Source organism: Convolutriloba macropyga, chromosome 1 (genome assembly GCF_964194025.1).
Source record: "Convolutriloba macropyga chromosome 1, txConMacr16.3, whole genome shotgun sequence".
Taxonomy (NCBI): Eukaryota; Metazoa; Xenacoelomorpha; order Acoela; family Convolutidae; genus Convolutriloba; species Convolutriloba macropyga.
In genome coordinates, this window is record NC_134468.1 from 16,316,325 (window position 1) to 16,340,400 (window position 24,076).

The following is a 24,076-nucleotide window of genomic DNA, read 5'->3' on the forward strand; positions in this document are numbered from 1 at the left end:
TAACAACATATAATTTGTAACTGGGGGTCATAAAAAACACTGGGGGGGGGACGAAACAGAATAGATCCGATAAATAAACATAGCAAAGGAAGTTTCTCTTTAATGCAACTTACCTGGATTGGATTCACACCTGTGCCAGGTCTGAGAAAAATGCTGCATTATGAATCAAACTCTTCGAATGAATCCACATCGCTCATTTCATTCCAAGTCCCACGGGGTCCTACGTGCAATAGCGACTGCTAATTTGTAGTTCGATAATAGAACAAAAATAGCAAAGTGCATTGGTTATTATTGCATTGGGTATAATGGAATTGGGTAAATTGCCCTAACATCAAAATGATCGAACTATTCACTATTCCTCTGAAAATACAAAATTTGAATTTTTTGTCTTAGGTATTTTTTGAAGTTTTTGAATTAATTATAAGATAATTTAGAGGGAAGATAATTATAAGCAGTTTAATTGCATACAATCTTTCGCATAACTATCGGATCCTTTTTAGTTGCCATAAATACTTTTAATGTTTTAATGTGATTGTTAGTTAGGACTATTTTGTCTGGTATTATTTCGTTTGCTTTCTTCGGTTTATTTTGTCTACAAATATTTTGATTAATAGCAGTTTTGTCTGGGAAATTTTTCGAAAAAATTTCCTGTGTGAAATTGTAATGTTTTACAAACAATGAAGTATCTAATCAAATTTCATTGATCTTTTTTATTTGACAGAGCATTAATGTTGATTTTTTAAACGCATCTTAACGTCAAACTGGCAATAATAAAAGGCAATGAGATCCAGCCGTGAAAACTGAGTTGTAGTGATAAAAAGTCAATATTTGATATACTTCTAGGATATTTGATTAAAAAATGATGCTAGTACTCTTGTTCTGCAGATGCGTGGTATACATAAAAAATACAATAGTTTTATTATTTTTGATTCTTGAACAGAGGTTCTGGAATTTGTATTTTGTGCCTTGGGCAAGAAATTTTGGAAAATTCTAAAATGCTCATTTTCGTCAATTTTTGATAAATGGCAAACACAAGATATTAACAAAAAATTAAATAGAAACAAAAACTTTTGACAAAATTAGCGAAAACAAAAATATAGAAAACGATTGTAATCAGCGGAAGATTAATCAGAATTTGAGAAGTAATTGTCTTTTAAAGAAATTTTTTAGAGAAATCAGCAACCAAATGGAACAAAAATTACTTTGTTGGTAGACGAAATGTCGAATGTGAACAGTTATCGTATGAGACACATTACAGACGAATGAATCTTTGTTTTTCTTCCGTGGTTTTGTTTAATTCTTTGAAAGAAAAACAGGTCTTTTAACACTGCAGTAAGACTTTTAAAAATGACTATATGAGCCAAAGTTAGGTCATTCCCACCTTATTTTAGAGGTCAGATAGTTTATAGCACCCCTCATTTTAGTGATCAGATAATTTATATCCCCCTCACTAATTGTTATTACACAAAACGGGGGAACAGAAAAATCAAATTTTATGAAGCATTTACAATTGAACTGTTTCAGTTCTCGTTTTCTTCTGTAAGAGGAGGTGGAGAAAGAACAGTTTTTTTAAATTGAAACAAATGCCTTCTCTCATTTGTTTTTAGGTTTGAAGCCAATCATCAGTTATCTAATTTAAAAACAAATGAGAGAAGGCATTTACCTAAATTAAAAAAACTGTTCTTTCTCCACCTCCTCTTACGAAAGAAAACGAGAACTGAAACAGTTCAACTGTGAATTCATTAATAAATTTGATTTTTCTATCCCCCCATTTTAGGTATAATAACAATAATTGGTTCAATTTTATAAAACCACGATCAACTCAATTTTGACAAAAATTTATAGTTATACGTTAAATGAATTCTTTCTGAGGTAAAAAAAGTTTATTAACTTTATGTGTTATATTGAAAACCAACTAGCGCAATTTTTTGGGGCAATTATCAACAATTAGATTTCACTTCTCGTGAGGTTATGAATGGAGAGGAAGGGTTGGAACATTGGCTGTCTACAGTCAGTTTTAGCTTTCGTTCTTCATTTTTGAGTGATCTCTATTGCTCCGAAGTAAAGCTTGTTGCTATTATAAAATCGGTTGCTGCGTAGCAGCGGTAAGTAAGTGACTGGTAGCTCAGTGATTAGTGTAGGTGGTCGTGGAGGTCAGTGGTTCGAATCACAGCGGGGAAAGTTTTTTTGCACCCATAAAGAAAAATTTTGATCTAGGCTACAGCCCCTGAATTAAATTGCCTCGCCTGTCGTTCAAGAGCAATTTTTCCGACATTTGTCGGTTTATGTTCTAATATTGTTTTCGAAAACTAATTAGCGGAAAATCAATGAGAATAAATATTGATTTGTACTAAATTTCCCAGAAACATCGAGAAAAAGAATCAAAATTGAGAACAAACTTCAGTCTATAAATTAAATATAATAAATCAGATCTTTGCTGTTTTGTCCCCCCGAGCTTAGTGGGCTTAAATTTTTGTAATTGGGGGGCGTATAAAACACGGGGGGAAACAGAATAGATCTAAGAAATCTTATTACAGGTTGTATCAGTTTCTCACAGAGCTCTCCATTGAATTGAAATTATTTCTCCCTAGATGATATTGAATGCCCAAGTTGGTTGAAAAAAGTCAGTTTGCTACAAACTTCCAACCTACAAAAAAGAGAAATTTGGAACAATAAAGCGATTAAAAAACGGTTAAACTGGTATTATTCAAATATTTAATTGCTCTCAAACGATATTTGTAGCATCTATATTAGTCGTGTGGTTTTTTAATTTAGTTTTTCACTTGACCAATTTTAAGTTCGCTAAGAGCCATACGCCTAAACAACCTGATGTTTACTCTGATTTTCTCTGATTCTATAAAAAACGCGACCTCTTCGGTTTCTGTCCTCAGCATCAAAATAACCCCTGCTAAAAACCACGTCTCATTCATTGTACTAACAAAAAATATGCGCCGGGGGTACAAAAAGCATGCACTCACTGAGCTGAAGGCACAAACGGAAAAAATCCGATCCAGGATAAAATAATTCCTGGTGGTAGTCACAGAATGTCATATAAAACTTGTGAAAACCATGGTTCTGTTAATGTTAAAAAGATTATTTGTATAATTTTAATTGCTAATACAAAAAAAATGTGCTAATAATATCCAATGAATGAAACTCACTTTTAAAGCAAAAGTTACACACCCACAGTTGTACGAATAGAACGATATCCAGTGGCAAAAAACGCCCTAGTAAAGTAACAAGGCACCAGGTTGCTCGGGCAACTCAAATTTTTGTGTCATTGGGCCGCTAAGATTCATACCCCCCATATATATATATATATATATATATATATATATATATATATATATATATATATATATAATAGTTTGACTCTAAGATTTGATAAGATTTGAGTATTATTACAATAACGTAATTTTTAGTGATCTTTGTTTTAGAGTACCGACACTCCCGAAAAATAATCTGAGCAATTAAATGTCCTGTCTTGACGGCATTTTTTGGGTTGTGCTAATTACAATTGTCAAAAGACCAGCTATCATGCTTTCTATTATTTTAGGAAGGATCTCATTCTGTTTTCTCTTTTTTACCCAATAGATAAATTTTTAATTATTTAAATAATTGGATCTATTGTGTTTCCCATGCATCTTAGTGAACATAAATCTTTTATGACCCTCAGGCGCATGTGCTATTTTCTTACACATTAACGTGCTAAATAACAAAATGTTAAGATCTACTCTGCTTCCCCCTAGCTTAGTGAGTATAAATTTATTATGACCCCAAGGCGCACGTGCTGTTTTCTTACATAGTATTCTGGCATGTAACAGCATATAATTTGTAACTGAGGGTCAAAAAAAAACACTGGGGGACCGAAACAGAATATAACCACACATTTTTGGATCTTTTCTGTTTGTCCTCCAGAACGTTATGCTCCCCCCAGTTACAGAGCACGTGTTATTGCATATTTAATCGTTATGTTAAAATATGGCACGTGCGTCTGGGGGTGCACCCACTAAATTGGGGGTCTCAAACGGCAAAATCTCAAATTTCTCTGTATTTAAAAAATGGGATGTCTTGCGTTTGTGCTTCTCCAGTACGATATGATCCCCCCGTTGCAGAGTACGTGCTATTAGGTAGTAAATTAATACATAAAAATATGTCACGTGCGTCTGAGGGGTTCAAATAATATGCACCCACTAAGATGGGGGGACATACTGAAAAAGTCCAAAAATGTCTTTATCATTACTAGCAAATCTTATATAATCTTATTAGGAAAAACACCAGTACATACCACTCATATTTGACCATTTACGTCTCCTAGAAAAAGAATAGTTTTAAAAGAATGTTACATTAATTCTGGAGCTATTGTTTGCCCCCTTCCTGCTTTTTCAACTTATGTGCCGGTGCCAAATTTGTACATAGTAACGGTATTTCCGTTTGGCCCCGCCTAGCTTAGCGGAGGATAATATTGGCAACCCCACACGCACGTTGAATAATTTTACATAATGGTTTACTTTTTTTAATGACACGTTCTATAACTGGGGCGCACAACGTTCTGGGGGCACAAAAGAAAAAGATCGAACGTCCTCTATAAAAATACATGAATTGTGAGTGGGGCAAAAAAATAACTGGGGGAAACAGAATAGATACAATACTCTTCGAACATCAGACTCAACTTCTCAATACATATGTTTGATTTCAGTTGTAGGAATGCTATTAAGTTGTAAATACTGGCATCAAACTACAGAAAGTAAGTTAGCGTGGTGTTTGCAATAAGAGCCACTTTTGGTGCAAATATTTTTTATATTTTTCTTTGTAAACCTAGTTTGTTTGAGAAATGAAATAACTTAGCCGTAATAATTTTGAGCGTTTCTTTTTTATTCTTCCCCTCACCAAACTGAGCTGTTGAGTTGAGCGTATGTCTTTCATGGCGTTAAACTCCCAAGTATAGTTTAGAGAATCAGAGGTAAAGTATGCTCAAGTGCTAAAACCTTGAAAAAATACAATTCATTGGGAAAGTTAGTCATGGAAAATTAGGTAGAAAAACACGTGAACATGAGGAACATAAAAAGGTGATTTTCCAATCTTTTTGTCTAAATTTTTGTTCCTATCGGTTAACTTCCTTAGAGAGAATTTCTGGCCCGTCTTATTCACCCTCTCTCACTAACAGAACCTCACTTTTGAAGTTTTTTCAAGTTTCAAAAACGTCCACTTTGTTTAATCTTTTGATCCTTAAAAAATTTAGAACAAACAACCTAATCCAATTTGGTCAGGAGCCCTGATCTTAAAAATTGGAGCCCTCTTATCAGGGAAATATGATCCTGGTGAGATTAAAAATTATGTTCTAATTAAGTAAAAATTTAGGTACGATTTTATTGAAAAAATTTTCTCAAAACATTTATTTTAGATGTGCCTTTTGTATCTGCTAATATAGCCGTCTGACAAAAAACTGGTCATTAACATTAAATATTACGTCAAAAATCCAATAAAAAAGTCAAATGTTACATCAGTTGTTCAATAATGATGAAGTTATTACGTTGAACTGTTCAATAATACGTAGACTTATAGGGCTGTTGGGGTATTATAAGCAAGCCGATAGGCAAGCAAGCCGAATTTTGAAAATGAGGTCAAGTAGGCCAAAAAAATGTTTGGATACCCGTATTTTAAGTTGCCTCTGGCGGGCCGGTGGGCGCGCTTCGCCGGGATAACCGGCCCGCTATTTCCGGATTACATCCCACAGCGGATGAGAGGCATGGCCATGGACAGCGGTCTGCTGAGGCCCGTACCCACTGGATGTCTAAAAATTGACGCATTTTTGTTTTTTTGGTGCATTGGAATACATAATGCACTATAATACTGTGATTGTATTATACTATGATTGTATTATATTATATTATATTTTTATTTATATTAATTATTTTATATTAATTTTTATATTAATTTTTGTATTAATTTTTATATTTTATATTAAATAATTTATATTATTTATATTATTTATTAATATATTTGTATTATATTATATTATACTATTGTATTGTATTATACTATGATTGTAACGGCTGACAATGTATTATTTCTGATAGATTACATAACTATTACATAACTTTTGGCTTGCCCTTCTGTCGGCTTGCTTGCCTATCGGCTTACTAAGCGTTCGCCTATAAGTCTGTAGGTATCAATGAACCGTTTTCTTCGTGACAGTTATATTAAAGCATGCAAAAGACACGCACAGCTGTAATTTAAGTATGTGTTAGAGCAAAATCTATGTCGCCCGAGGGTCTTAGTGCCCTGACACGAAGACCCTTGCTCTAAAGTGCTGGACACAAGGCCTGAGGGGGACTGACATTTTTAAAAACGTATTTAGAGAACTAAAAAGTACAAAATTGTAGAATTTCAATTGAAATTGAAGTTAAGGGTACAATTTTGCAGATTACTGTAATAAAATTTTTTCTCTTAAAAATATGTAGGAGTTGAAATAAACTAAACGGCTTCTTCTCCAATAGCGGCCGAAGTTTATAGCGGTTCGGTTCAAGTGTCAAAAGTAAGATTTCTGAGTAAGTCCAATTTTTGAATCAACTTAGAATCAATCTTTCATACTAAGCTCTCTGCCTCGAAGTTTTAGTGACCAATGAAATCGTACATTAGGGGTCTCTAAGCATATAAGACAACTGTTTTTGACAATTGTTATCAACGGTTTCACTTTGGCCTTCGCCTCGTTTCAATCAATTAATAACTAGATACATCAAAAAGCACTGGTCAATATATTCATCATGCTTACCAACTTTTAACTTCTGACAATAAGTTTTTTTCACGTAGAATAAAATATGATGCTTCTATGATGTTTCGCTCATGAAGAACCGAGTTGAGGTGTGCGTTAATGATCAGATAATTTCAAAAGTGCGGATGGGGGTGGGTAAAGCGTGTCTTTTTTTACACAGGCGAGGTCGCTAGACTAGCCTGGAAAAATTCTGGTCATGATCGAGCTAAAATTTGATCATGACTGAGAAGCCGATAATCTTTTAATAGCAAACGATTTGTTTTTCTTGAGCGAAAAACCTTTAATTAGACATTTCTGGGGGATTACAATTTGGTCAAGAAAACCAAGCAACTGGTAGCAGCGCATAAATCTTCGGTAACTGAAGAAACTAAACTTTTGTCGCACGGTGCCTATAATGAGCTAAACGAACTAAAGCCTGATCACAGCTGATTTTTTATCAGTAGGAGTCTGTTCATGCCTAGTTTTTAGTTTTTCACTGTTCGGGCCTGATCATTAACTAGCACCTCATTTTGGTTATATACAGTTTGCGATGAACAATGATTTACTTAATTCATTATCCCTCTATGCAACAAACATTGGCAATTATATTTTGTATTCTTTCAATCCAACATGCCGAGTGTTATCGTTTTGCCAACTGGTCAAGTTGCTTCGTGAACGTGACTGAGCACTTTCCGCACAATTTTAATGGATCAACAAGCGGTTAAGAGTCAACACATTTGCGCAATCTTACTCTCATACGTGCTAAGGAAAAAACAATTTTTCATGGGGAGTCAGAGGATTAAACAGTAGTGCTCGGTAATAAAACGGTAATATTACGTTACAAAGAGTTCAACAATTTTTTGAACGTCATAGATTGATGCTTAAACATAGGTTTCCTATATCAGTTGAAACTGTTTTTTTCACGTGAACAGATTAGAAAAAGATAACTGGGTATACATGTTCCCAAATAACCACGCCGAGAATCAGGTTGAATTGCCGTTCAATGGCAGCAGTTTTATCGAAAACGAAAGAATAGATGGAACACATAGTCAAGGGAAAAAGAACTCTATCAGCTGAGAATCTAAAATTATATGAAAGCAAGCCCTAATTTGCTCCAATGAAAAACCATATTTAAGTTGATACACGACACATTTCAAAAAAAATTTGGTCAAATTCTTGTCATGAATACTCAGTTGCTGAAGGTTATTAATTGCTTCCAAACGAAGTTTGTAACAATTATATTAGACCTGTCGGTCTTTTCTAATGCGATTTTTTGCTTGACCGATTTTTTGACTGACGCTTTTTGTCCTCAAAAGCGGGATAAACAGGTAGCGCCCAGCGGGCATTAAGTGCTCTTAGAGCCCTTCATTTCTGTCTTTTCAGCTCTGTTTCAGCTCAAACTGTTTTGGAGACTTATACTTATGGATAGAAGGGCGGTTCTTAAGGGTTGAAGACACCCCCTGCGCTGTTGCCCTCCACCACACTGTTGCCCATCCCCCCCCCATCAACCCTCGGTGCAAGCCCCCTCTCGCCGTGGCTGCCTACTGACGAACAACCGCTTGCTAAAAACGCAAATTTATACTATTTTGCAATTTTTTTCAAGCTTTTTGAAAGTTTTTGACATTTTTTGATTTTTATCAGCCCTAGGTGTTAAAGAACCTCCTTTAGGTTTTAATAAAAGGATACTGCACAGTTTCTAGTGGTAATGGAATGGTTCCAACATTTTAACATCGCAAATTTTAGCATTTTTTGACAAAACTCGCAATTTTTTTCAAATTTTTTGACATTTTTTTCCTTATTCAGGTCTTCCAAGTCCTAGGAGCCATAGAACATCCTAAAGGTTTTGATAATAAGTTACTGCTAAATTTTCATTGGCCATGGAAAAGTGTTTCTACTTTTTAATGTCACAAATTTTAGCAGTTTTTAGATAAAACTCGCTTTTCTTCAAGATTTTTTCAAAAATTTTTGTCGTTTTTTAATTTTTTTTTAGCCTCAAGAACCAAGGAACCTCCTCTGGGTTTTGCAAATAGATTACTGTATATTTTCTAGACTAAATAGAATTTCTTGCAGGGTTTTAACATCACAAACTTGAGAATTTTTTTGACATTTGTTTTTCAATATTCACGTCTATCCAGACGCAGGGGCTAAAAACGAGCTTAAAAGTTTGATAATAAATAAATGAAAAAGTTTTAAAAATAGCTTTGAATTTTTTAAAATGACAAGTTATTAAAACTTTTTTGTTAAAACTTGCAATTTTTTCAAGTTTTTTAATAATTTTTGTTGGTTTTTAGGTTTCTGCGGCCTCAATAGGCAAGGAACCTACTCTAGGATTTGATATTAGATTACTATACAAATTTTAATTATAATAAAAGTTTTTCAAGAATTCAACAACACCAATTTTAGCATTTTTCGACGAAACTTGCAACGTTTTTCAATTTTTTGACATTGTCATTATTCAGGTATTTTGAGCCTCAAGGGTCACAAAACTTCCGTTAGGATTTGTTATAAGTTACTGGAAAATTTTTGCTGGTCATGGATTAATTTTCAACTGAGTTTAATTAAGTTTTAGCATTTTCTATAAAAACAATTTTTCTAAGTTTTTGAAATTTTTTATCTTTTTTATGGTTTACTCTAGCCTCAAGAGCCACGGACCTTCCTTTAGGGTTTGATAATATATTACTGCATAGTTGATAGATGTAATGGAATGTTCTTCATAATTTCAATATCAAGAATATCAGCAATTTTTGAAAATTTTTGCAATTTTTTCAAGTTTTTGAATTTTTTTCGGCAGCAGTGGCCCTAGGACCTTCTCCAAGGTTTGATAGTAAGCTGATGCAAAGTTTCTAGAGTCAATGGAATGGTGATCAACTTTTTTCATGACTCCGGTTTTTTTAACTTTTGATTAAATTTTAATTTTTTTCCAAGTGTTTGGATCCTTATGAGCCTCTGAAACAGTTTCAGGTTTGAAACAGGGATACCAAATAGTTTCTTGAGACAATGAAATGATTCTTAAGATTTTGATATCTTGAATTTTAGCGAAATTTTGTTAAAATTTGCAATTTTTTCCAAAATTTTACTATTTTGTCTTTTTCTTAGTTTAAAGAATTACTGGCCAACAAAACGTTTTAAGTCTTGGCCGTGGGTTACTTGACAGAACTTTTGAGACAAAAAACTGATTTAAACTTTTTTTAATGCGGAGTTGATGCCGCACTTCAGCTGCTGTTATGTGGTTTAATGTTAGCATCTCTGATCCTCATTAACAATGAGTTATGGTAGAATTGTTTTTTTATTATATATGACCTAAGAGTAAGCTTTTAGGAAATCATTCTTAAATGCTCTCAAAAGCAATATGTAGCAAATATATTAATCCTGTTTGTCTCTTTTATGCAATTTTTTGCTCAGTCGTTTTTTCGTCTGACCCATTTGACTTTCGTCTTCAGAAACGGGTTAAAGAGGTAGCGCCCAGAGGTCACTAAACCGTGGCTAGCTGCTGACGAAGGCAACCGCTCGACGGTTGTTTGAGAGCAATTTGCCCGATGTTAGTCGGTTATGTTAATTATTTCTTTTTTCATCGTTGCTGAAAATTGCCAATTTTTTTTGTCAGAAAAGATCATAAGAAGACTATCTGCAGGCTTTTTGAGAACAGTTAAATCCTTTTCTAGACAAAATTTAAGAAAATATTTGATGTTTGCATAGAAAATTCATCTTTTTTAAAGTTATTGCACTGAAAATGCGCTTAATTTCTTGTTTTCTAACTCAAATACTCTTTAAGGAAAGTTTGAGAACTGAACAAAAAGTTTCGTTTTCATTTGGGCGTTTTGTCCCTAAATTTTTCCATGAAAACTTAATAACATTCTGTGAAAAGGAGAATGTCTTCTTGAGCATTCCATCTCAAACATTGCATTTGATTTTTTTGCTAACAATTTTTTTGCTGCATATAGTAACAGAGCTCCATGAAATAAAAAAAATATAATTGACTGCACTTTTGGAAATTGCGGTGGAGAATTATTTATGGGTCACTCTGATGCATTTGTTTATTGTTGAGCCTCTTCATTAATTCATTCTAGGTTTTTTTTAAAATTTGGTTTCATTTCTTTATCCTAACGGTTGAAACTTGTTTCTGTCCGCGAGTGAAAGTATTTTTGTCAAATGTGCCAACCCATCGCCATTTTTTGAGACTGCCAGTGCACTGCGAAATAACTGCTTACAGACTGAGATAATGGAAAACGGGCCGTTGACTCACTCGTGTTCTTCGCAGTGTTAAGAACACGAGTGAGTCAACGGCTCGTTTTCCAATGTCTCAGCCTCCAAACTGTGATTTTGCAGTGCACTGGTCTTGACTTTAAGTGTTCCCAGCAAATCGATAGTTCATTGTAGTCTGTTCCCTATCTCGTCAAATAACTAAACCATCATTTTAATTACTACTGGGTTGCTTTCAAAATTGTGTGCCTTCTAACGATGCCCTTAAAAACAATTCGCCACTAGCAACCATTGATAAGATTTGGTAATCAAATTTTATTCATCGGTTTTCCTTTAGAATCCCCAGTACAGAAATAATCGTTTTTATTTAATTTAAAAAAGTTAACGGAATGGTTGGTTTTAAGTGTAAGAATTAGTCGATATGTTCGGTATTTAGACGTAAGAAATCTTCGCTATGTTCGGTTTTTTAAATTTTTTATTTTTCAAAACCTAAGAAATCATGAGAAAACGACTCGATTTCTCATGATTGTACTTGATTTCTTATAATAATGTCAAGACTTGGTGATAATTATTTAATGAACTGAATCCTCATCAATATTTCAACAAGTCTGTTGAACTTGGAAAAACAAACAATAATTGTTCCGGGGGGGGGGGAACTATATAATCAAATGGTTTTTTTTTGTTCAGTCAATTTTCGCCGATCGATATATTCATCGTAGAGATTTGAGACTGGTATCATTAGAAAACTCGTGCCGCGTAGAATATGGAAATAAAAAGATTTTTTAATTTTCGTTTTCTACAGGGAGTTATCGAGGTTCAGACTTCTGAGAAAAGTAGAGTGAATTCACGCTGTTTTTATTCATATTTTCCAAAATTTTTGCCTAAGTTTTGGTCAATTTTGCTAAAATTTGTTAAAATTTTTAAAAATACTGTGGTTGATTTTATTTCTAATGAAAACAAGCATTGTTGATTATTTGGATTTAATGTTTTTGCTCAAAAATTCAGGCAAAGTTTACCAAAATTCAGCCTTTTTCATCAAAAACAGCACTAAATAAGCTACTTTGGTCCTTTTTGATTAAAATTGCCGGCAGTACACCCCAAACATCACTATTACAACCTTTGTGGACTCAAAGGGGGCTGCTAATACTTCAACTTCCGCTTAGAGTACTTTACTCGTTGGTTATCAAAAAAGCAGAATTTATTTTTAATTTTTCAACTAACAAATTATCTATATCTACAACATTCGAAAAATCAATTGCTCCTAACGGACAATAAGCACTAGCAGGGCAGGTTTTGGGCCAATCTTGGACTGTTACAATCCAAAAAGAATTCGGATTGTAATCAGTCGTTCTTTTTTTTTGAAAAAAAGACTATTTTCTTTATTAATAACATATCAGAATATTAGAACATATCAAATCAAAGCTCAGGAGTGATAGGTCCAATTGGCTTCCTAAGCAGCTCCAAGCTAAAGCATTTAGTATTTTACTTGAAACTTTCTGGTCGTTTCGACTTATAAAAATAATTGATTTTTAATTAAGTAATGGCTTAATGAACTTTTCCTCTATTTTTTTCTTAATTTGGCCAACTTGTAGCTTAGTGTCAGCAAAGAAAGAATGCTTTTTCGTTCTGTGGATTTAAAATTTAGTCTCGATTGCAGTTTTAAGCTTGAAGATATTGTTTTCTGGCTTTGATACTACTAGATTTCAGAATTTTGTTTTTAGATATTTGCCAGTTTATCACGTTTTCTAGTTTTGTCGCATTATCACATTGTTGACAGTTCTCATATCACATTATTAGCGTTCAAAGTAAGACACAATGGAACATATCAAAATTTTGAAAGATATTGATTATCGTTTCAACGGCCTCGACACTTCTTTCTTGAAGATTTTAATTGAATTTTTTAAATTTTTTATTTAACTGTCGTTTTTTCTTTGTCGTTTTAGTCGTCTGAAATTTCCTGTATAGTGATAGATTTCATTGGATTTGCATGAAAGAATAGATAAGCCGATATACTGATTTTAGTAGATGGCTGATGGCTTCCATGACTTTGAAAACAATCGTTTTCCAAAACCAAAAAAAAAGCTTTTTAATTTCGCAATTTTGTTCTTTTTTTTTTCTTTTTGTTACCTAATCTCGTTAATTACAGATCAAATATTGCATTATGGGTCTCCAAAGAAGGTGTAAAAAAGGATTGGTGTACCGAAATCTTTTTTAAAATTCGTTATGACCCTACTGACATCGAAACAGGTTTTTGACAAAAAAAAGTAAATTAATTCAATTCTTGTCATATTTAACGTTCATTTTGTAGACGCAAGACATATTCAGGATACTTGCAGGTCTCAAGGGCTTCCTTTGGATGGAAAAACGACCCTTTTAAAATATTTAACACTGTAATTAATGTCTTTCATGACTTTGGATGTAATTTTGTTTCGAAAAAAAAATCGGAATTATTACATACTTTTGCCCTTTTCTGTTTTTGTCTACTTGTTATCTTGTCTCACTAATGATTGGCCACATACTGCATTTACAGTCTTTGAGGAAAACGCAATCGAATAAATTTTGAGGGCCAAAAAATGGTTCGACAGTTTTGACAGCGTTTTCTGGCAAGTTTCAATTGAATTTTTGGTTGTTGTTTTTTTGTTGTTCTTTTTGGCTGCTTAAAAAATTTAATAAAGACAGGTTCTAATGCCCTGCTAGAGAAGCATTGTCAGTCGTAAACGTCTGAGATTTTTTACTTGATTTCTAAGTGTTTTCATTACTTTTAAGTTAATTGTTTAAAAAAATAAACAATTTTTTTAACTTTACTCTTTTTTGTTCTTTTTTTATCAAATTATTACCAAACCCTTTTATGGACTGCTCCCATATCTTTTCTGGTGATTTGCAAGTTTTTTATTTTGTTTTAGGTTTATCTGACGGTGTGTTGACTTTGTTATTAAATTTCGTTTCTTAATACGGACGTAAAGTTTTTGATGTAATTAATATTTGTTGTTGTTGTTGTTTGATTTTGCTGTTCGTCCTGACTCGCTTTCTGAATATTGGCATATCACAGAAATCTAATGTATCAATTTTTACTCCACTGAGTTATTTGCTTTGGAGGCTATCTTATCGTTCATACACAATTTTTTTGAAAAGTACTTCCTCAAAAAATAATTTTTTTGGACTTTTTTATCTGTTCCTCATTTGGTAGACAATTGTGCCAAAATTGTGAATGAGCGGGGTCGGAACCTTATGTGCCATTGCACATTACCGAGCCTCCTTGTGCACATTTGTTCACCTAGTTCTATCAATGAGTTTAAGAAGAAACTCAATCCAGTAACCGTTTTTGCCCCCGAAATTGTCTCCAAAAGGTACGTTCTAAATTCCTGTGATTAAAATGCTATCATAGCAATTGACCACACATTTTTGCATTGAGAAAAACGATTTCCTATTATACCAAAATTTTTCGTACAAACGTTCCGAACACAACAGTCATCTTATAATTATATACCAAACACAACATAACAAAGCTTTCTTTGATCTGTTCAGTCTTTTGGACTAGGGATAGTTTATAATTAGAGAATCTGGAATTTTAGTCACTATTTATCATAAAATATGACACAAAATGGAATAAAGAAGCAAAAAGTAAACCGGAAATGAGCGCAGTTGTTTTTAGATCTTGTAGAAAACTACCCTACACTTTTCTAAATGAAATCGTAAGATGCAGACAATTGATTTGGAGAACAAAACGGTTTGAATCTTTGATTAGAATTTTTAGTCCTTTGGATTGGATCACTGAGATATGAGTCAAAATCAATGCAAGCTGTCATTACATTTCTGCCTCGAGATGAAGTGTTCATTTAATTTAATTTGTCAACTTCATCCTTATATTGAGACATAAAATTGGACCGCAAATTGTTTTTGTGTAACCAATTAAATAGAGTTACCAGAATTTGGACATCATTCCTGTGGGGGTTACATGAAAAGATCCAGCATAAAAGTATACCGAAAATTAGTCCAAAAAATATTTCAGAAACTATATTGATTTCTACGTATAGTGCGATTTAAATAGCTTGCCTTGCTTTTGAAGATAAATCATTAACGAAGGCTATATGATGAATTGTTCTGCGTAACCACTCAAACTCTGAGGTGCTATAAATGTTCAGCTCAGAGTTGTTGACTTGAAACCCGAGGAACAGCATCAGACTCACAGATGTTGTTTTGTGATTTGTGCTATGTTCCCACTTACCTTCGGAAAGAACTGCTTCCTCCAAATTTGTACCTGTATGAAAATCCAGTGAGGTTGCAAAAGAATGGAGCACCAGGTCTTGACAAGAGAAATGACGTCATTTTGTTCTACGCCCCCAAATCGGATAAATCGGCCGGAGTGCAGTTAGCGCGTCAATGAGTCAAAACATATTGTTTATTTTTCACTAATTAATTTTCTTAACATCTATGACTAATCAACATAGCATTGAACACTTAAATTAAAAAAAAAATGAACGAATTGTCTCAAACCATTCCGGGCCGAGGTTTGTAGGCAAAATAACGGGAAAAGAGTGGAATTTTTTGAATATTACGCCTTTAGTTCTCCGGCGATAATATAATATGTGGAAGACGAAGTATTAGTTTGTACACACGACGGTTATTAAATGTTCATGGGGGAGGAGAATAAATCAGTTCTACGTAAACACATGATGTTCATCATTTTGTCTACTTTTGCCTAAGCTGAGAATTTGGTGCATAATTCTAATGGTCATTCTTGAAAACATGTAGCACTATCTTCTTTCACTATCTCTCTCACAGCGTTCAATGAAATTCTGAAACTTATATGAAAAATGGAGTGACGATTGCTGAATTCAGAAACCCTAGCCAAATTGGGACGGTTATCTGCTAAGATCTTGCAAGACTCTTGTATGATTATGCATCATCTTGTAAGGGCTCTTACAAGACTCTTACCAGATAACCGTTAATCTTGCAAGATTCTTAGCAGATAACCGTTGTTCTTATAAGATTTTTACCAGATAACCGTTGACTTTGTAAGACTCTTGCCAGGCATCCGTCGCTCCAGAAAGGTTCCAGACAGAAAAGCAATGCTCTTGCAAGACCAACATAGCTATAAAAAAGCTTTCTAAAACGTAAAAAATGACCCCCAAACATACTTAACAACGCCCATAAGGGGCTTAAACAACATATAACACATAAAACATTCTCTCAGCAAGCAAGGTTCGTGAGATTTGTAACTATGCGTACCAATTAGAATCCTATAAATCGATTTCGATTTTTTTTTATAGGTTTTCTAAAAAGGTACCAGTTTTTTGGCTCTTTTTTCTAAAATCTGAGACAAAACTAAGCATCAACATATATCAAAAAGAAGCTAAAACCATAATAAAGTAAAGCACACTGATTGAATGAGTCGCAAGAAAGGAAGGGGGAGCGAAACGAAGCAAAATTTTTTAAAACACTTTTGGCGCTTACGAGAAAAAAAAAGTCTCACAACTTTTTTTCAAGACCAACAAGGCTAAAAATTACCAACGCCTGACAACCTAATGGGCACTAGTAGTCTAGTATAACCGTATGGTCGCTTTAAAACAACTCCTCGACCCGATTGAAGACAACTATTTTTTAAAACAGTTTTGACGATTTTGAGAAAAAAACAAAAAATCTCACATTTCTTTTCAAGACCAACAAGGCTAAAAATTACCAACGTCTGACAACCTAATGGGTAATAGTAAACTAGTACAACCGTATGGTTGCTTTAAAACAACTCCCTGACCCGATTGAAGACAACTATTTTTTAAAACAGTTTTGACGATTTCGAGAAAAAAATAAAAATTCTCACATTTCTTTTCAAGACCAACAAGGCTAAAAATTACCAACGTCTGACAACCTAATGGTTGCTAGTAGTCTAGTATAAACGTGTGGTTGCTTTAAAACAACTCCTTGAACCAATTGAAGACAACTATTTTTTAAAACAGTTTTGGCGATGTCGAGAAAAAAATTTAAAAAATCTTACAATTTTTTTTCAAGACCAACAAGGCTAAAATTTACCAACATCTGACAACATAATGGGTACTCTTAGTTAAGTATAAGCGTATGGTTGCTTTAAAACAACTCTTTGACGCGACTGAAGACAACTATTTTTTAAAACAGTTTTAGTTTTGGCGATTTTTAGAAAAAACCAAAAAGTCTCACAATTTTTTTCAAGACCAACAAGGCTAAAAATTACCAACGTCTTACAACCTAATGGGTACTAGTAGTCTAGTAAAACCGTATGGTTGCTTTAAAACAACTCCTTGACCCGATTGAAAACAACTTTTTAAAACACTTTTGGCGCTTTCGAGAAAAAGAAAGTCTCACAACTTTTTCTCAAGAACAACAAGGCTAAAAATTACCAATCTCTGACAACCTAATGGGCACTAGTAGTCTAGTATAACCGTATGGTCGCTTTAAAACAACTTCTTGACCCGATTAAAGACAACTATTTTTTAAAACAGTTTTGACGATTTCGAGAAAAAAACATAAGTCTCACAACTTTTTTTCAAGACAAACAAGGCTAAAATTTACCAACATCTGACAACATAATGGGTACTAGTAGTCTAGTATAAACGTATGGTCGCTTTAAAACAACTCCTTGACCCGATTGAAGACAACAATTTTTTAAAACAGTTTTGACGATTTTGAGAAAAGAACAAAAAGTCTCATATTTTTTTTTCAAGGCCAACAAGGCTAAAAAATACCAATGTCTGACAACCTAATGGGTACTAGTAGTCTAGTAAAACCGTATTTTTTTTCAAGACTTTTTTTCAAGACCAACCAGGCTAAAATTTACCAACATCTGACAACATAATGGGTACTAGTAGTTAAGTATAAAAGTATGGTCGCTTTAAAACAAATCCTTGACGCGATTGAAGACAACTATTTTTTAAAACAGTTTTAGTTTTGGCGATTTTTAGACAATACCAAAAAGTCTCACAATTTTTTTTCAAGACCAACAAGGCTAAAAATTACCAACGTCTTACAACCTAAAGGGTACTAATAGTCTAGTAAAACCGTATGGTTGCTTTAAAACAACTCCTTGACCCGATTGAAGACAACATTTTAAACACTTTTGGCGCTTTCGAGAAAAAAAAGTCTCACAACTTTTTTTCAAGAACAACAAGGCTAAAAATTACCAACGTGTGACAACCTAATGGTTGCTAGTAGTCTAGTATTAACGTATGGTGGCTTTAAAACAACTCCTTGAACCAATTGAAGACAACTATTTCTTAAAACAGTTTTGGCGATGTCGAGAAAAAACTTTAAAAAATCTTACAGCTTTTTTTCAAGACCAACAAGGCTAAAATTTACCAACATCTGACAACATAATGGGTACTAGTAATTCAGTATAAACGTATGGTCGCTTTAAAACAAATCCTTGACGCGATTGAAGACAACTATTTTTTAAAACAGTTTTAGTTTTGGCGATTTTTAGACAATACCAAAAAGTCTCACAATTTTTTTTCAAGACCAACAAGGCTAAAAATTACCAATGTCTTACAATGTAATGGGTACTAATAGTCTAGTAAAACCGTATGGTTGCTTTAAAACAACTCCTTGACCTGATTGAAGACAACATTTTAAACACTTTTGGCGCTTTCGAGAAAAAAAAGTCTCACAACTTTTTTGCAAGAGCAACAAGGCTAAAAATTACCAACGTCTGACAACCTAATGGGCACTAGTAGTCTAGTATAACCGTATGGTCGCTTTAAAACAACTCCTTAACCCGATTGAAGACAACTATTTTTTAAAACAGTTTTGACGATTTCGAGAAAAAAAAAGTCTCACAATTTTTTTTCAAGACCAACAAGGCTAAAAATTACCAGCGTCTTACAACCTAATGGGTACTAGTAGTCTAGTAAAGCCGTATGGTTGCTTTAAAACAACTCCTTGACCCAATTGAAGACATAATTTTAAACACTTTTGGCGCTTTCGAGAAAAAAAAAAGTCTCACAACTTTTTTTCAAGAACAATAAGGCTAAAAATTATCAACATCTGACAACATAATGGGTACTAGTAGTTAAGTATAAACGTATGGTCGCTTTAAAACAAATCCTTGACGCGATTGAAGACAACTATTTCTTAAAACAGTTCTAGTTTTGGCGATTTTTAGACAATACCAAAAAGTCTCACAATTTTTTTCAAGACCAACAAGGCTAAAAATTACCAACGTCTTACAACGTAATGGGTACTAATAGTCTGGTAAAACCGTATGGTTGCTTTAAAACAACTCCTTGACCCGATTGAAGACAACATTTTAAACACTTTTGGCGCTTTCGAGAAAAAAAAATTCTCACAACTTTTTTTCAAGAACAACAAGGCCAAAAAATTACCAACGTCTGACAACCTAATGGGCACTAGTAGTCTAATATAACCGCATGGTCGCTTTAAGACAACTCTTTGACCCGATTGACGACAACTATTTTTTAAAACAGTTTTGACGATTTCGAGAAAAAAACAAAAGTCTCACAATTTTTTTTTCAAGACCAACAAGGCTAAAAATTACCAGCGTCTTACAACATAATGGGTACTAGTAGTTAAGTATAAACGTATGGTCGCTTTAAAACAAATCCTTGACGCGATTGAAGACAACAATTTTTTAAAACAGTTCTAGTTTTGGCGATTTTTAGACAATACCAAAAAGTCTCACAATATTTTTGCAAGAGCAACAAGGCTAAAAATTACCAACGTCTGACAACCTAATGGGCACTAGTAGTCTAGTATAACCGTTTGGTCGCTTTAAAACAACTCCTTAACCCGATTGAAGACAACTATTTTTTAAAACAGTTTTGACGATTTCGAGAAAAAAAAAGTCTCACAATTTTTTTTCAAGACCAACAAGGCTAAAAATTACCAGCGTCTTACAACCTAATGGGTACTAGTAGTCTAGTAAAGCCGTATGGTTGCTTTAAAACAACTCCTTGACCCAATTGAAGACATAATTTTAAACACTTTTGGCGCTTTCGAGAAAAAAAAAGTCTCACAACTTTTTTTCAAGAACAATGAGGCTAAAAATTACCAACATCTGACAACATAATGGGTACTAGTAGTTAAGTATAAACGTATGGTCGCTTTAAAACAAATCCTTGACGCGATTGAAGACAACTATTTCTTAAAACAGTTCTAGTTTTGGCGATTTTTAGACAATACCAAAAAGTCTCACAATTTTTTTCAAGACCAACAAGGCCAAAAATTACCAACGTCTTACAACGTAATGGGTACTAATAGTCTGGTAAAACCGTATGGTTGCTTTAAAACAACTCCTTGACCCGATTGAAAACAACTTTTTTAAACACTTTTGGCGCTTTCGAGAAAAAGAAAGTCTCACAACTTTTTCTCAAGAACAACAAGGCTAAAAATTACCAGCGTCTTACAACATAATGGGTACTAGTAGTTAAGTTTAAACGTATGGTCGCTTTAAAACAAATCCTTGACGCGATTGAAGACAACTATTTTTTAAAACAGTTCTAGTTTTGGCGATTTTTAGACAAAACCAAAAAGTCTCACGATATTTTTTCAAGACCAACAAGGCTAAAAATTACCAACGTCTTACAACGTAATGGGTACTAATAGTCTAGTAAAACCGTATGGTCGCTTTAAAACAACTCTTTAACCCGATTGACGACAACTATTTTTTAAAACAGTTTTGACGATTTCGAGAAAAAAACAAAAGTCTCACAATTTTTTTTTCAAGACCAACAAGGCTAAAAATTACCAACGTCTGACAACCTAATGGGCACTAGTAGTCTAATATAACCGCATGGTCGCTTTAAAACAACTCTTTAACCCGATTGACGACAACTATTTTTTAAAACAGTTTTGACGATTTCGAGAAAAAAACAAAAGTCTCACAATTTTTTTTTCAAGACCAACAAGGCTAAAAATTACCAGCGTCTTACAACATAATGGGTACTAGTAGTTAAGTTTAAACGTATGGTCGCTTTAAAACAAATCCTTGACGCGATTGAAGACAACTATTTTTTAAAACAGTTCTAGTTTTGGCGATTTTTAGACAAAACCAAAAAGTCTCACGATATTTTTTCAAGACCAACAAGGCTAAAAATTACCAACGTCTTACAACGTAATGGGTACTAATAGTCTAGTAAAACCGTATGGTTGCTTTAAAACACTTCCTTGACCCGATTGAAGACAACATTTTAAACACTTTTGGCGCTTTCGAGAAAAAAAAATTCTCACAACTTTTTTTCAAGAACAACAAGGCCAAAAAATTACCAACGTCTGACAACCTAATGGGCACTAGTAGTCTAATATAACCGCATGGTCGCTTTAAAACAACTCTTTAACCCGATTGACGACAACTATTTTTTAAAACAGTTTTGACGATTTCGAGAAAAAAACAAAAGTCTCACAATTTTTTTTTCAAGACCAACAAGGCTAAAAATTACCAGCGTCTTACAACATAATGGGTACTAGTAGTTAAGTTTAAACGTATGGTCGCTTTAAAACAAATCCTTGACGCGATTGAAGACAACTATTTTTTAAAACAGTTCTAGTTTTGGCGATTTTTAGACAAAACCAAAAAGTCTCACGATATTTTTTCAAGACCAACAAGGCTAAAAATTAACAACGTCTTACAACGTAATGGGTACTAATAGTCTAGTAAAACCGTATGGTTGCTTTAAAACACTTCCTTGACCCGATTGAAGACAACATTTTAAACACTTTTGGCGCTTTCGAGAAAAAAAAATTCTCACAACTTTTTTTCAAGAACAACAAGGCTAAAAATTACCAACGTCTGACAACCTAATGGGCACTAGTAGTCTAATATAACCGTATGGTCGCTTTAAAACAACTCTTTGACCCGATTGACGACAACCATTTTTTAAAACAGTTTTGACGATTTCGAGAAAAAAAACAAAAGTCTCACAATTTTTTTTTCAAGACCAACAAGGCTAAAAATTACCAGCGTCTTACAACATAATGGGTACTAGTAGTTAAGTATAAACGTATGGTCGCTTTAAAACAAATCCTTGACGCGATTGAAGACAACAATTTTTTAAAACAGTTCTAGTTTTGGCGATTTTTAGACAATACCAAAAAGTCTCACAATATTTTTTCAAGACCAACAAGGCTAAAAATTACCAACGTCTGACAACCTAATGGGCACTAGTGGTCTAATATAACCGCATGGTCGCTTTAAAACAACTCTTTGACCCGATTGACGACAACTATTTTTTAAAACAGTTTTGACGATTTCGAGAAAAAAACAAAAGTCTCACAATTTTTTTTCAAGACCAACAAGGCTAAAAATTACCAGCGTCTTACAACCTAATGGGTACTAGTAGTCTAGTAAAACCATATGGTTGCTTTAAAACAACTCCTTGACCCGATTGAAGACAACATTTTAAACACTTTTGGCGCTTTCGAGAAAAAAAAAGTCTCACAACTTTTTTTCAAGAACAACAAGGCTAAAAATTACCAACGTCTGACAACCTAATGGGCACTAGTAGTCTAGTATAACTGTATGGTCGCTTTAAAACAACTCCTTGACCCGATTGAAGACAACTATTCTTGAAAACAATTTTGACGATTTCGAGAAAATAACAAAAGTCTCACAATTTTTTTTCAAGACCAACAAGGCTGAAAATTACCAGCGTCTTACAACCTAATGGGTACTAGTAGTCTAGTAAAACCGTATGGTTGCTTTAAAACAACTCCTTGACCCGATTGAAGACAACTTTTTTAAACAATTTTGGCGCTTTCGAGAAAAAAAAGTCTCACTACTTTTTTTCAAGAACAACAAGGCTAAAAATTACCAACGTCTGACAACCTAATGGGCACTAGTAGTCTAGTATAACAGTGTGGTCGCTTTGAAACAACTCCTTGACCCGATTGAAGACAACTATTTTTTAAAACAGATTTGACGATTTCGAGAAAAAAACAAAGAGTCTCACAATTTTTTTTCCAGACTAACAAGGCTAAAAATTACCAACGTCTGACAACCTAATGGTTGCTAGTAATCTAGTATAACCGTATGGTTGCTTTAAAACAACTCCTTGACCCAATTGAAGACAACTATTTTTAAAACAGTTTTGGCGATTTCGAGAAAGAAAATAAAAAATCTTACAACTTTTTTTTCAAGACAAACAAGGCTAAAATTTACCAACATCTGACAACATAATGGGTACTAGTAGTCTAGTATAAACGTATGGTCGCTTTAAAACAACTCCTTGACGCGATTGAAGACAACTATTTTCTAAAAACAGTTTTAGTTTTCGTGATTTTTAGAAAAAACCAAAAAGTCTCACAATTTTTTTTCCAAGACCAACAAGGCTGAAAATTACCAACGTCTGACAACCTAATGGACACTATCAGTCTAGTATAACCGTATGGTCGCTTTAAAACAACTCCTTGACCCGATTGAAGACAATTATTTTTTAAAACAGTTTTGACGATTTCGAGAAAAAAACAAAAGTCTCACAATTTTTTTTCAAGACCAACAAGGCTAAAAACTACCAACGTCTGACAACCTAACGGGTACTAGTCGTCTAGTAAAGCCGTATGGTTGCTTTAAAACAACTCCTTGACCCGATTGAAGACAACTATTTTTTAAAACAGTCTTGACGATTTCGAGAAAAAAACAAAAGTCTCACAATTTTTTTTCAAGACAAACAAGGCTAAAAATTACCAACGTTTGACAACCTAATGGGCACTAGTAGTCTAATATAACAGTGTGGTCGCTTCAAAACAACTCCTTGACCCGATTGAAGACAACTATTGGTTAAAACAGATTTGACGATTTCGAGAAAAAAACAAAAGTCTCACAATTTTTTTTCAAGACTAACCAGGCTAAAAATTACCAACGTCTGACAACCATATGGTTGCTAGTAATCTAGTATAACCGTATGGTTGCTTTAAAACAACTCCTTGACCCAATTGAAGACAACTATTTTTTAAAACAGTTTTGGCGATTTCGAGAAAAAAACAAAAGTCTCACAATTTTTTTTTCAAGAACAGCAAGGCTAAAAATTATCAACGTCTGACAACCTAATGGGCACTAGTAGTCTAGTATAACAGTGTGGTCGCTTTAAAACAACTCCTTGACCCGATTGAAGACAACTATTTTTTAAAACAGATTTGACGATT

General features: G+C 33.7%; 1 protein-coding gene across 1 annotated transcript in view; it reads left to right on the forward strand.

The window, feature by feature from the left end:
• The first annotated feature begins 6,755 nt into the window (after window positions 1-6,755).
• LOC142358632 (uncharacterized) overlaps window positions 6,756-24,076 on the forward strand; it is an 85,767-nt gene continuing 68,446 nt past the window's right edge. The window contains exons 1-3 of the mRNA XM_075410134.1: window positions 6,756-6,864; window positions 7,299-7,474; window positions 15,102-15,322. Of these exons, the coding sequence (XP_075266249.1) occupies window positions 15,144-15,322 (179 nt within the window). The 5' untranslated portion in view covers window positions 6,756-6,864; window positions 7,299-7,474; window positions 15,102-15,143. The remainder of the gene's footprint in view (window positions 6,865-7,298; window positions 7,475-15,101; window positions 15,323-24,076) is intronic.